At 39.9% G+C, this 15,259-nt stretch overlaps 1 protein-coding gene across 1 annotated transcript in view; it reads right to left on the bottom strand.

Annotated features, from left to right (window-relative positions):
- Window positions 1-14,486, bottom strand: part of LOC311115944 (uncharacterized protein) — a 28,036-nt gene extending 13,550 nt beyond the window's left edge. The window contains exons 1-3 of the mRNA XM_084191062.1: window positions 14,450-14,486; window positions 5,326-5,379; window positions 450-566 (exon numbers count right to left, since the gene is read on the bottom strand). Of these exons, the coding sequence (XP_084047188.1) occupies window positions 450-566; window positions 5,326-5,363 (155 nt within the window). The 5' untranslated portion in view covers window positions 5,364-5,379; window positions 14,450-14,486. The remainder of the gene's footprint in view (window positions 1-449; window positions 567-5,325; window positions 5,380-14,449) is intronic.
- Window positions 14,487-15,259: the final 773 nt, after the last annotated feature.

Here is a 15,259-nt window from a genome sequence, read left to right as displayed (position 1 = left end):
AACAATTGTTGGAAACATTACTTGTGTCATGCACAAAGTAGATGTCCTAAACGACTTCCCAAAACTATAGTTTGTTAACGAGAAATTTGTGGAGTGGTTGAAAAACGAGTTTAATGACTCCAACGTAAGTGTATGTAAACTTCCGACTTCAACTGTAGGTAGGGGTAAAAGTGACTAGAAAATCAGGATATAGATTACATCTCCTGTGCGCACACACACACACACACACACACACACACACACACACACACACACACACACACACACACACACACACACATGGAGGGAATGTTGTGTTTGTTTAATATTGTTTCAGGACTATGAAAATTGAAAAAAGTTTAGCCTATGGATTATGAAAACAACAAAAATAAATGGGAAAATGGGAGAGGAGAAATGACTAGAGACAGTGCTGGTTAACTCACTGACCATGACCCATGAGTTCTTCTTACCTTTGTTCAGTAGAAAAGTCTCCCTCTCTAAACAGTATAGGAAGGTTCATAGACAGGTCACTCTTCATGGACACACAGCTGGGTACAGGGGAGGCTGGTCTCTCCTGCTTGATTGGGCTTCAACACAACAGATACAAACATTACGTCTCTCATGTACTCTGAGCTCAGATGGGGAAACAAGAGTTTCATTCCAAAACGCTATATATCCATTTTCAGAAATGTTGGTCAATTAGCTTTTATAGTTTAAAGAAATTATGAAAGAGATTGTTGTGTTTTTTCACTATCTAATCATGGTATGGGGTTGTTCAATGAAATACATGTATTTGTTTAAAATCTATCACTTGATGGTTTCATTTCAGAGAGACCAAGAATCATGTTTTTTGCTAAATACTACATATCTGCCTCACTCTCAGAGAAATAAGTAGTACTGCTAGGTTTTACACAGTCATAATATATATCTGCCTCACTCTCAGAGAAATAAGTAATACTGCTAGGTTTTACACAGTAATAATATGTATCTGCCTCACTCTCAGAGAAATAAGTAGTACTGCTAGGTTTCACACAGTAATAATAATCAAAAAGAACGCTCGATCGAGGTGTTACTTTGGCAGATAATGTCACCCATCTAAATATATCGTTTTTAAATTATTTTTTATAATTAACAAAATGAATGTTGTTTTTGGTTTATGTCAAATTCATTGTGCTATGCTATAAAATGTTATTTTATTCTTGTAAGTGGTAAAATGAACTAGAAAATTTCATATTTTGCAATTCTGAGTAATTACTACTTTAGTAAGGATATACTTTATTCAGTACTACTGCAGTTGCTAAATAATTCCAATAGAATATAGCATAAGACCACAAATGACATTTCAGAAGCTTAGTTTAGTTTTCTCCCTGGATACACCACCACTCCCCCTAACAGGAAAACTCCTGCACACGCTTTTTACTGTCCCTTTCCACACTGCTGAAGCAAGAGGAACAACTGAAAACGCATTTAATAGGTTACTGTGAAATAATATAATGATGATTCATGTTTATTATTAGCTGTTTTATGCTCATGTTTTGAAATTATACTTCATTACTATAACGATTATAAATAAGCCTGAACATTAATTTAGTCACCTCTGGTCGAGAAAAACTTATTTTCCTAGTACATTCATTGTCAGATTCATCAACCAGCAGCGAGCACTCTGCCTTCTAGCCAAGCGAGGGGCATGTTGAGGTACATTTGCTAACCGTGAGGGTTGCATTATCGGGGGAAAACTAGCCGCCCTCCAAGACACATACAGCACCCGATGTCAAAGGAAGGCCAAAAATATCATCAAGGACATCAACCACCCGAGCCACTGCCTGTTCACCCCACTATCATCCAGAAGGTGAGGTCAGTACAGGTGCATCAAAGCTGGGACCGAGAGACTGAAAAACAGCTTCTATCTCAAGGCCATCAGACTGATAAATAGCCATCACTAGCACATTAGAGGCTGCTGCTGCCTATTGAAATCACTGGCCACTTTAAGAAATGGAACACTAGTCACTTTAATAATGTTTACATATCTTGCACTACTCATCTCATATGTATATACTGTATTCTATAATATACTACTGTATCTTAGTCCATGCCGCTCTGTCATTGCTTATCCATATATGTATATATTCTTAAATTCCATTCCTTACTAATTTTGTGTGTATATGTTGTGAAATTGTTAGATATTACTTGTTAGATATTACTGCACTGTCGGAGCTAGAAGCACAAGCATTTCGCTACACCCGCTATAACATCTGCTAAACACGTGTATGTGACAAATAACATTTGATTTGATTTGATGTAATTTATTGGCGGGCTGGAAGATGCATTCTTGTCTTTTCTATTCCGAGGTTATTTACTCCCAATATCAGATATTAAGATTATTTTCTATAATGCATGTAAACTAGGGTTGAGCTTAGCGCATCTGACTAGTGATTATTTACCCGGGGTTCAACACCTGCTATAGTCACTATTTAATTGCTATTCCAAAAGCATCACAGGCCTAATACGAGATATATAGCTAACTAAAGTAATGAGTGACCATTTTAGAAAATCATGGGACATATAGTATTTGGTTGCATGCTATTTTATGTCAATCATATTGCTGCTTGTAGCCTATAACTGATGCTCCGTGGTCTTATGCTGCCATCTATTGGAAATATTTAGCAATTAAAAGTTATTAATTCACGTACAGACGTTGGTGAGGCAGCTGAGAAATAAAGTGTATTAGATCAGTCTCAAACCTGCCCCACGCCAATTGCTGGACTTTCACACAGAGGTTACTAGGTCACCCAATTCAAACCACATTTGAAAAATAAAACAAATGTGTCTTATTTATCAAGTGTTCTGTCTTGCTATTATACATATAATAAAATAACAACAAAATAATCAAAACGCTATCTAATACTATAATTGTATTTACTAAGATAATATTATTACTAAAATAGTTTCTAAAAGTGTTCTAGGCTACCCTACCCTAGAATTAGGGTTAGGGTTACGGCTAAAATAGGTTATAAGTAGGGTAAGAGTTTCTGTATAGCACTTTGTGACATCTGCTGGTGTAAAAAGAGCTTTATAAATACATTTGATTGATTGTTAGGTTTAGGGTTTATATGGCAAAAAACTGTATGGGTTTATGGCACTCTTGCTCCTCCTTGTGGCCGTATGTGGGTACTATATAACTCATTCATGACACTTGCTAGGCAACTGCGTCAGTTCTACAAATCCATTAGCTAGACCACCCGATTAGACAACAATCACCCCATTATACCCATTTGGTTTGCAACTCAGTGAACCTGCGCAGCATTCACTCAATTTGATGCCTATGAACGAAGAGTTCGATGCATTTCAAATTACCCAGCAGCCACTTAGAAACAACAAGTTGTGAAAAAAATGGTTATTTCTTAATTAAAAAATGTCTTCTGGCTGTTTAAATCGGCCACATCTTGAAAAAGAGGACAGGGGCATGCGTTTTGTTTAGATTGTACACTTTTTTGGTTATATGACCAGAATTTTTTTTATGTTTGAAAAGAAAATGTTTAATGTTTGATGGCTATCCGCCAGCCATCGCCTCTTAAACTCTGTCTCACCTCACTATTGGTGACCACAACATGTACTCAGGTGAACAGTGTGCGCGCTCACCAAGTAGCCATAACCTTGTTAATAATAAGTTACCTGAGGTAAACCTACAGGGTTAGCGCTCACCAAGTAGCCGTAACCTTGTTAATAATAAGTTACCTGAGGTAAACCTACAGGGTTAACGCAGGCAGGTCTCATTGATAACAATAGTGAAGCTGGCATTGTGACGCAGAACAATGGGCTGGGAATAGAACGTTCTGAAGGCGAGTCGGTGTCACGGAGCTCAATAGAACTAATAGGAGCTGGTAGGGTGAAAAATGCCCAAACATAAGGCCTGTTGTTTCACGATTACTTCATAACCAGGGACAGAAGGTAATATTATGAAACTGGGCTCCATGGCGGATGCAATGAACTAATTTTATCCGAAATAAACGTTGTAAAAAATGTCACTTGATGCGGCCCAAAAATAATATTAAAAAGTTCAGTCCTTGGACACATAGGGGTTAAACACTAAAGTTACCGTCCATCTAGTGAAGAGAGGAGAACCGGACAGAGGGATGGTAGGTAGCCAGCATCCGTCAACGAGAGAGGGAGAAGCCCTTCACGGTACTTAACAGGTGGAAGAAACAACCAGGGAGCTCCATCGGTCCACAAGAAATGCAGGCAGCCGGTGATGATGTAGTGGTAGCTAGGATAACTAGGATGCTGCTGGTAAAGAGTAGCTAGCTTAGCTAGCTGTACCGACTAGCTTGGCTAACTAGCAGGTCGTTCGTCTGTCCCTCGAGGATGATGACGAACCCGGTGAACCACACAATTAAACAAGACTAGCGAGTGAAAAGGATCTGGCTACACTCATACTGTCACTGACCATTAAGCAAAAAAGCAAATTGAACAATAAACTTCGGCGTCTCAACACTGTAACGAACTCCGTCGTTATTTCCCAACATCACCTCAGACCACTCTGCGCGTAACTGGACAATATGCATGGCGCCAAACCGTCCGTGGACGCGGACAGTTCTGTACGGGGACGCGGACAGTTCCAGAACGCGGACATGAGCAGAGCCACATAATAAACTAAACCCAGTCTTTACAGTGGCTTACATTAGTAATATTCATTTTTTATTATGTAAAACAAAATGATTCGTTTTTTAAAACAATGTTTTGAGATCTGGGCCCATATCCAAAAAGCGTCTCAGAGTAGAAAATGTGTCGTATAAGTGCTGAGAATAAAGCCATTTTAGTCCTACTCTTATGGGTATAAATTAAAGCTATGCATGAAGCCTCTTTATTCATAAGCGTCCCACCTAGTTGGCAGATATTTAGGACACCTCATGAGCTGTCCTAACCAGTTAAGAGGTACCAGCAGGTGTCTTGATAATAGAAACATGCGGCGAGTCAGTGGTTCCTGTGCAACATGTAGTTGCTTTGGAGCAGTGGCGACCTGTCATTCAGGGCAGAGCCCCACCTGTTTAGCAGATGCTCTTACCCAGAGCGATTTACAGTAAGTGCATTCATCTTAAGATAGCTAGGTGAGACAACCAGATAATACAGTCAAATATACAGGATACAAACATTCAATGTCAGCTAAACAATGGATATATAGCGTTTTGCAATAAAAATAATAATTATTATCTACATCTAAAATCTATTAATTAAACATCTGAGAACAGTAATATTGAAGGTACCCATAAGCAACCATTTCTGATTATTGTGGAAATAGCATTAAGGAAATAAACTCTTAATAATTCTTAAACAAAATTGTCATCTCACCTCTTAGCTTCGGTGTCATGTTCCCCAGAGAGACTCATTTTAGACCACTGACCCCTAAACAGAGATCCAACATGTTGGTTGTAGTTAACACAGTAATTCTTGAATGTGAATTGTTATCATTTATTAATTATCTCTTACAAAACATTTACTAACAGACATATTGAAACAGTCAGGCTATTTAATGCAATCAAATGAACATCTGATTGTGACATCTCTTCTCCATGTTAACTGTCAATAATAATAATAAGTCACTGTTTGTTAAGGTAGTTATAGACAGTGCAGCAACACAAGGCCATGTCTCACACTTATTTGTATTCATTAAAAGTCAGCCAATTATTATCTTTAAATCTGTTCTTTTCTAAACGTATCTGAGAATGTAGACAGAAGGGCTAAAACGGGCTTGATTGATCTGGGGGGGATCAGTGATCTATACAGAAATGTTTTTTGCAACAATTAAGAGATTTTTTATTATTTAAAGTAGGCTAGGTTATAATGTATAACAGTAATTTTTTGTGTAAAGCAGATCAAGGTCTATACCTCAGCCAGTGGCGACCCGTCATTCAGGGCAGGTGGCCTTTCCTGTTTTGCATGTTATTTTGGCATTAATACGTGTCACATATCAGTTTGCAAAAAATGTAAAAATAATATATATATAATTGAGTTAATAAAGCCGCAAAAAAACATGGTCTCTTTTTTGTTTTCTTGAGTAAGGCAGCTCCAAAATGCAGGTGTTTCAGCCTAGCTCAGTGCTTTCTGTGGTGGTGGGGCAGCCTAGCTCAGTGCTTTCTGGGGTGGTGGGTCAAGCCAGAAGACAATACAGAGCATTGCTTCGTGATTGGCTCAGTGTTCTGTCACTCATGGGGACACTACGTCACCGCCAAGTCTAAGGGTAGAGCTAGAAAATTCAAGCCCATTGGGTGCTGCCACAGAGTTACATTAGAAGTGCCCATCCAAGAAGGTCATTGGCCAACAGATAAAATGACGTCAAATCACATTATATCTACAGTAGCTTTGATTGGACTGATCAGGTCAACATCATACTTTCAAAATCTTAGCCAGCAGTCATCATCATGAATCAAGTCAACAATCTACAGGCAAATCCTTTTTAATCCTTGTCATATGAAGAGAAATAATGAAGAGAAATGATAGGACAGCTGTCGGGACTCTGCTGTTGGGACTCTGCTGTTGGGACTCTGCTGTTGGGACTCTGCTGTTGGGACTCTGCTGTTGGGACTCTGCTGTCGGGACTCTGCTGTCGGGACTCTGCTGTCGGGACTCTGCTGTCGGGACTCTGCTGTCGGGACTCTGCTGTCGGGACTCTGCTGTCGGGACTCTGCTGTCGGGACTCTGCTGTTGGGACTCTGCTGTTGGGACTCTGCTGTTGGGACTCTGCTGTTGGGACTCTGCTGTTGGGACTCTGCTGTCGGGACTCTGCTGTCGGGGCTCTGCTGTCGGGGCTCTGCTGTTGGGACTCTGCTGTTGGGACTCTGCTATTGGGACTCTGCTGTTGGGACTCTGCTGTTGGGACTCTGCTTTATGTAGGCCCTGACAGTTTGTGGCCACCGTTTGTCACCGTTATAGTGCAATGAATGTATTGTTTAGTGTTGTGTTGTGGAGTGGCTTTGCTGGCATGCATCCCCCTTTATTTATGTTTTGCCCCACCAAGATTGACATGCTAAAATCACCACTGACCTCAGCTATAGCCTAGATGACCAGCCTAAACCTGTTCAGATCAGTTCCCATAACGTTATAACAGTAACAGTAGCAGGAGCCTAGTCCTGATACAGATGGAGGTCTATACCTCAGCTATAGCCTACATATCCTAGATGACCAGCCTAAACCTGTTCAGATCAGTTCCCATAACGTTATAGACCTACCAGTAGCAGGACAGAGCATGTAGCCTAGGCATGAGCAATATGTGTATGTGTTATTTCATAGTTTTGATGTCTTCACTATTGTTCTACAATGTAGAAAACAGTAAAAATAAAGACAAATCCTGGAATGAGTAGGTGTGTCCAAACTTTTGACTGGTACTATACCTCAGCTATACCCTACATATCCTAGATGACCAGCCTAAACCTGTTCAAATCAGTTCACATAGGCTATCAGTAGCAGGATTGATCACCTACAAATCGGTTTTAAATCCAAATAACAGGACATGTAGCCTAGGCCAAATTTTTTCAAAACATTTCCTAAAGAGACCACCTGGGCCCGGATTCCCAAAAGCACCTGAAGGCTAAGTTAATCGTTAGAACCTTTGTAGGAGCATTGTTAAATCTCCAAGCTCTTTCCCAAAACCATTGTTTCTTTATTTTTTACTATTTTCTACATTGTAGAATAATAGTGAAGACATCAAAGCTATGAAATAACACATATGGAATCATGTAGTAACCAAAAAAGTGTTAAACAAATCAAAATATATGTTGTATTTGAGATTCTTTAAATAGCCACCCTTTGCCTTGATGACAGCTTTGCACACTCTTGGCAATCTCTCAACCAGCTTCATGAGGTAGTCACCTGGAATGCATTTCAATTATCAGGTGTGCCTTCTTTTAATATGCCATTTAGCAGACATTTTTATCCAAAGCGACTTACAGTCATGTGTACATAAATGTTTACGTATGGGTGGTCCCGGGGATCGAACCCACTATCCTGGCATTACAAGCGCCATGCTCTACCAATTGAGCTACAGAGGACCACATTTGTCATTTGTTCTTAAACGGATGAGGATGTAATTTGTTCATAAAAGTTAATTTGTGGAATTTCTTTCCTTCTTAATGCGTTTGAGCCAATCAGTGCTAGAGGCGTCACTACAGACCCTGGTTCTATTCCAGGCTGTATCACAACCGGCTGTGATTGGGAGTCCCATAGGGCTGCGCACAATTGCCCCAGCGTCGTCCGGGGTAGGCCGTCATTGTAAATAAGAACTTGTTCTTAACTGACTTGTCTACTTAAATAAAGGTTAAATTAAAAAAGGTTGAGTCTCTAGATTCCCTTGCTGCTCTGGATAAATAATGAAATGGTTGTCATAGTGATTTAAACTGGGACTGGTTATCTCCCAACTCTGAGGCCATGTCATTTGTTACATTTCACCCAATTGATAAAGGCAGCTAGAAGGCTGAACCCAGAAGACAACTCTAAATCAACACTAACTGATATTATCCTCAAATCCTTAAACTCATATTATAATGTATCTTTGTTCAACGGATGTCGGGAAGCCTATGATATCAATTGTGTAGCAAACAGCGGGTAGGGCGGTAAACCCAGGTCACTGGCGAAAAAGGCAAACACCCTACGCATCACAGCAATGGGAATTGTAACCTGACTCACACTGTCCCCTACAAAAGTCCCATGCTTCGACTACTCAGACCCCTCACATGTCCGGGCCATAAATTCTGATGGCCTCACAGACACCATACTACTTCTGACACCAATGTAGCAAACAGCGGGGCAGGGAAGCGAACCCAGGTTGCATGTGTAAAAGGCAAACAACCTACGCATCGCACCACTGGCGCCAATTGGGTTAATTGGTTGGAATTGTGACGTGGCTCATTTAGCGAGGATCACTACACTATAGTGGAACTATGATACAATTACAGTTATCATATGAAATGTTAAATGTAGAACTATAATATATGAATATATTGATTTTGATTTGCCCAGATTCAGTTAGCTCCATTTTGTATGATTAAACTGACACGTACCTGTCTCAGTTGAAGTCGACTGTTAGGTCTGAGTGTTTTACTTCCATTCAGTACTAAAATTACACCAGACATTACATTTCTCTACCACTTTATAATAATCCATGGAAAGATTCTCACCTTGTAGCCTGAATTCACAACCAGAACATGTCAAGTCATTGAGATATCTACTGTTCTGCTGAGAGAGCACCTTCCTGATGACTAGCGCTCTGTATATTCTAATGGGTGAAGTCTGATCTGGAATGTGAAGCTAACTGAAATCTAGATAAGCTTTGAAAAAACAGTATATCTAGCTTGCATCATAGTCCACCCCTCAGGCTAAGTTCAGGTTTCAGCATGAGGCAGACATCAACAGCCGAGTTGTAGGCTACAACCTGGGTCATATTCATTAGTTTACACTGCAGCCAACAGTTTTAAAATGTTGCAATAAACTTTTTTTTGTGTGTCATTTAGCAGACACTCTCATCCAGAACGACTTACAGTTAGTGAGTGCATACATTATTATTCATACTGCCCCCCTGTGGGAATCGAACCCACAACCCCGGCATTGCAAACACCATTCTCTACCAACTGAGCTACATCCCTGCCAGCAATTCCCTCCCCTACCCTGGGCCCATTGTGCACCACCCCTCTCCCGGTCGCAGCCGGCTACGACTTGACTTTCTTTTTACTTTTCTCTTTTTTACATTTGAAATTTGAAAATGAATTTTCCCACACAGCAGGAAATGCATACTTGTAATGTATTCAAGGTTTAAAAAGGCTTCTAAAGTTTATAATTTCCACTTCAAAATTTCAGACTTATTTTGCTATAATGAAAAATTTATCAACCCCTACAAAAAAATTCCATTAATTATAATCCAAATAATAATTCACATTTCCTGTTGCTGCAGGATTATTTTCCTGCTGAGAGAAACTGGGTGAAATGAAGACATGGCATCTGTAAGTGCATTCATCTTACGATAGCTAGGTGAGACAACCACATATCACAGTCATATATTCAGGATACAAACATTTTATTCTAGCTGAACATTGGAAATGTAGTGTTTTGCAAACAACAACCCAAAACATTCATACACATTTAAAATCTATGAATTAAAAATCTGAGAAAAGTAATATTAGCAATAAATTATATTTAAAAAAAACACGTGATTTTTTTGGGGAAATAGCGTTTTGGATATAAACATAATAAATTATTCATAAAATTGTCATCTCAGCTCTTAGCTTTGGTGTCATGTTCCCCAGAGAGACGCATTTTAGAGGCAGGGCCCCCCTCCACTCTCTCCCCAGAGAGACTCATTTTAGAGGCAGGGCCCCCCCTTCTCTCTCTCCCCAGAGAGACTCATTTTAGAGGCAGGGCCCCCCTCCTCTCTCTCCCCAGAGAGACTCATTTTAGAGGCAGGGACCCCCTCCTCTCTCTCCCCAGAGAGACTCATTTTAGACCACTGACCCCTAAACAGAGATGCAGCATGTTAGTTGTGGTGAACACAGTGACAACTCATTCTAGAATGTCAATTGGTACTCCTGAGTGGCGCAGTGGTCTAAGGCACTGCATCACAGTGCTAACTGTGCCACTAGAGAACCTGGTTCGAATCCAGGCTCTGTCGCAGCCAGCCGCGACCGGGAGACTCATGGGCGGCGCACAATTGGCCCTGCGTCGTCCAGGGTAGGGGGAGGGAATGGCCGGCAGGGATGTAGCTCAGTTGATAGAGCATGGCGTTTGCAACGCCAGGGTTGTGGGTTTGATTCCCACGGGGTCCAGTAAAAAAAAAAAATATATATATGTATTCACTAACTGTAAGTCGCTCTGGATAAGAGCGTCTGCTAAATGACTAAAATGTAAATGTTCTCTTTTATTCATGATCTCTTAGAAATAAAACATTTACTAACAGACACATCCAAACAGTCAGGTGATTTAATTTAATCACAGGAACATTGTTACGTTCCCCAACAAGAAATAAAACATTGTCTCTCAAACAGAAGAAGGAACTAACAAAGAGTCACTAACAACAACCAAAACGAAACAGGTGGTTTTAGGAGGGGTTCTGAAAGACACTCATGGGGGTGTCCACTAGTGGTGGGAAACAGAGGCTTTCTGAACGCTTTGGGGCTTTCACCAAATTGTGCCGAAAATGCCATTGATAGATTTGAGTGCTAATAAACAATATTTAGTTAGAATGTGGGGTTCGCTTTTTGCCTCCAGGTTCACTATGTTTTCAAAAATGATGCATCTGTGGTATTATTTAGGAAACTAAATACAGAAGATTATCATAGGTTACACTAAATAAAACAAATTATTTGAACAACAATGGGAAATCCCAATCCCCATCCCTACCTGCTGAGCTCCCATTCAGGGGCTACAAACTGGAAGACATCAAACTAAATGTATAAATAAGGTGTCCAGTAGAGGTCAGTGTTTGAAAGAGACTTTGCTTTGGAAAAAGCACTGGCACCAGGGAGAAATCAGTGAGATCTCTCACATTTTGTGAGGCCGGTTGGACGTACTGCCAAATTCTCTAAAACAACGTTGGAGGCAGCTTATGGTAGAGAAATTAACATTCAATTATCTGTCAACAGCTCTGGTGGACATTCCTGCTGTCAGGATGCCAATGGCACGCTCCCTCAAAACCTGAGACATCTGTGGCATTGTGTTGTGTGACAAAACTGCACATTTTCCAGTGGCCTTTTATTGTCCCCAGCACAAGGTGTACCTGTGTAATGATCATGCTGTTTAATCAGCTTCTTGATATTCCACCCCTGTCAGGTGGAAGGATTATCTTGGCAACAGAGAAATGCTCACTAACAGGGATGTTAACACATTTGTGCACAAAATTGGAGAGAAATAAGCTTTTTGTGCGAATGGAACATTTCTGGGATCTTTTATTTCAGCTCATGAAACCTGAGACCAATACTTTACATGTTGCGTTTATATTTTTGTTCAGTATAGAAAAAAACACAAAGCCTCCAGCAGAGGTCAATGCTCTTCTGACAGCTGTCAGATGGTAGTGTGATGTCCGAAGCTTCGACCGTCATCATCACGTAGTATTGTTACTTTGATACAAGCATTGATACGTTGTGTCAAATCAGTAGTGCTTTGAAAACTGCAACGGCACATCGTAGCTCTGGTATTAATCGACCAATCCCTAGTGTTCACTGAATGTTGACTAGCAACAAGAAAGTGGTACCTAAAAGACACCCACCATGAGTGCCCAATGAAGTGGCTCCAGACGAGGACATCTGAAATAAAAACCCTCCTACTTACAATATGGAATAAAAGAACAAGTGGAGCAAACCAAACCAGACCAGACCAGACCACACCAAACCAGACCAAACCAGACCAGACCAAACCAGACCAAACCAGACCAGACCAAACCAGACCAAACCAGACCAAACCAGACCAAACCAGACCAGACCAAACCAGACCAAACCAAACCAGACCAGACCAGACCACACCAAACCAAACCAGAGCAAACCAGACCAAACTAGACCAAACCAAACCAAACCAAACCAAACCAGACCAAACCCTGGGAGATACAAGACAGAAAGACTTTGTTCATCAACTTAAAGAAGCAGAGTTACAAAGAGGTGCCAGTCTTCTAACATCTTTAAGGCCAACCAGAACACTGGACCAGCTGCTCTTCAATATCACATAACAGATGGAACCCTTCTGACTAAAGAGATGACAAGCCAGCACAGGCATAAGCATACTGTCTATTGAGGTGGCGCCAAGAGGTGCGGCCAACGTGCTAACGTCCAACCTCAAAATATAAATGGAAATACCAAAGCCTGTAACAACATGTAGTCGTGACTGATATCTTTCACCTCATCTCCCTGTTACTGTTTGTTAAGGTAGTTATAGACAGTGCAGCAACACAAGGCCACATTCCTCTCAGCCCTTCCACTCTCTTAGGCTAATGTGTATTTATTAAAAGTAGACTATTTCTTTCAATCTGTTCTTTTCTAAACGTATCTGAGAATGTAGACAGAAGGGCTAAAATGAACATGATTGATCTGAGGGGGATCAGTGATCTGTACAGAAAGGTTTTTTGCAACAAGTAGGAGATTTATATTATGTAAAGTAGGCTAGGTTATAATATATAACAGAGGTTTGTTAGTGAAATGCAGATGGAGGTCTATACCTCAGCTATAGCCTACATATCCTAGAAGACCAGCCTAAACCTGTTCAGATCAGTTCACATAGGTTATCAGTAGCAGGATTGATCACCTACAAATCGGTTTTAACCAGTATATCTAGCTTGCATCATAGTACACCCCTCAGGCTACATACAGGTTTCAGCATGAGGCAGGCATCAACAGCCGAGTTGTAGGCTACAACCTGGGTCGTGTTCATTAGTTGACTCCGCAGCCAACAGTTTTAAAATGTTGCATAAACAGTTTACTCCAAACGCTGTCCAACGTGACCTAAACGGTTTCTGTTGCCAAACGTTTTGCTACGGTGGGCACTAATGAACACACACAACCTGTTTCGAGGAAGTGTAAGTTGTTGTTAGTCTTTCCACTGTATTTATTTGTCTCTCTTTCTCACGAAATACCTTCCTGAGTGAAAAGAGTTAACAGTAGATTAGAAAGAGAAAATGTTGTTGCTTGTTGTGTTTTAAGCCTGTTTTGAGAAGACAAGTCTATAGACCTATGATACAGTACACTCTTAGAAAAAAGAGTTCCAAAAGGGTCCTCTGGCTGTCCCCACAGGAGAACGCTTTTGGGTTCCAGGTAAAACCCTTCTGGCTTCCATGTAGAACCCTCTGTGGAAAGGATTCTTCATGGAACCCAAAAGCGTTCTACCTAGGACCAAAAAGGGTTCTACAAAGGGTTCTCCTATGGGGACAGCCAAAGAACCCTTTTAGATTCTAGATAGTGTAGGAGTGATCACCCTGGGGCACACAGATGGAAACAGAACGAATTCACCCCACGCATCTAATTTATATCCAAAACATGTTAAGGAGAGTAGGCCTATTATAACACTGTCCACAAAACATATAATCATCTATATTAATACACATAACAATATCATCAACTATATTAATACACATAACAATATCATCAACTATATGAATACACATAACAATATCATCAACTATATTAATACACATAACAATATCATCAACTATATTAATACACATAACAATATCATCAACTATATTAATACACATAACAATATCATCAACTATATTAATACACATAACAATATCATCAACTATATTAATACACATAACAATATCATCAACTATATTAATACACATAACAATATCATCAACTATATTAATACACATAACAATATCATAAACTATATTATACACATAACAATATCATCAACTATATTAATACACATAACAATATCATCAACTATATTATTACACATAACAATATCATCAACTATATTAATATCATAACAATCGTCGTCTTACCTTTTATATGTCTCTCAATAGAAGTAGAGTCTGGAATGATCATTCGGTGGTGGAAAGTTCCTTTAGTTTGTTCTGCTCATTTCCATATCAGGTTCTACCTGTTCTCTCTCCCACTCCCTGTCTCTTTATAGCTCTTACAATGTGCCTTGGCATACATTCTACAAGTGTCTGGAACTCCAAATGTAGTTCTGATTTAGTGTTCCAAATGAAAACAATTTGATTAAACAGGTTAATATGGTTAAAATACATTAAGACTGAGTAATGCTGTGATTGTTTTTATTATTTTGTATTGAAATGTTTGACTTTATTTTCCCTATGTCCTTTCAATATAGGAACAATTTGTGAAATGACAGCCTTCTGTAAATATGGACAAAAGTCTATGGATTCATTTGATGGTATGTGTCTTGCAACATTATGTAAAATGACAGGTTGAGAAACACTACATCTTTCTAGGTGCATATGTGGGAAGCAACGCAAACTGTCTCCCTATGTGTGTGCCATCCCTAAACATCAAGTGTTTGTGGTTCATTAACATGTTTATTGTCAAGGTTGAAAAAAGAAAAAAGAAAAAAAAGTATCTTGAACTCTATTGGAGGGATGTGACTTCATTCTTCCACAAGAAATTCCATAATTGAGTGTTTTGTTGATGGTTGTCTTCCAATGGGTTGAGACCTGGTGACTGAGACGGCCATGGCATATTGTGAAACATCAGCAAGTTCAGCAGTCTTCATCAATGAAGCTCCTGCCAAACGTGCCCCAACAATCACCAGTCATTAAGCTCTTCCCGAGCAGGGTCACCGTCTCTCTTCA

Source organism: Coregonus lavaretus (genome assembly GCF_964263955.1).
Source record: "Coregonus lavaretus genome assembly, contig: HAP1_SCAFFOLD_443, whole genome shotgun sequence".
Classification (NCBI taxonomy): domain Eukaryota; kingdom Metazoa; phylum Chordata; class Actinopteri; order Salmoniformes; family Salmonidae; genus Coregonus; species Coregonus lavaretus.
The sequence above is the reverse complement of the archived record's forward strand: the minus strand, read 5'-3'. Positions and strand labels throughout refer to the sequence as shown.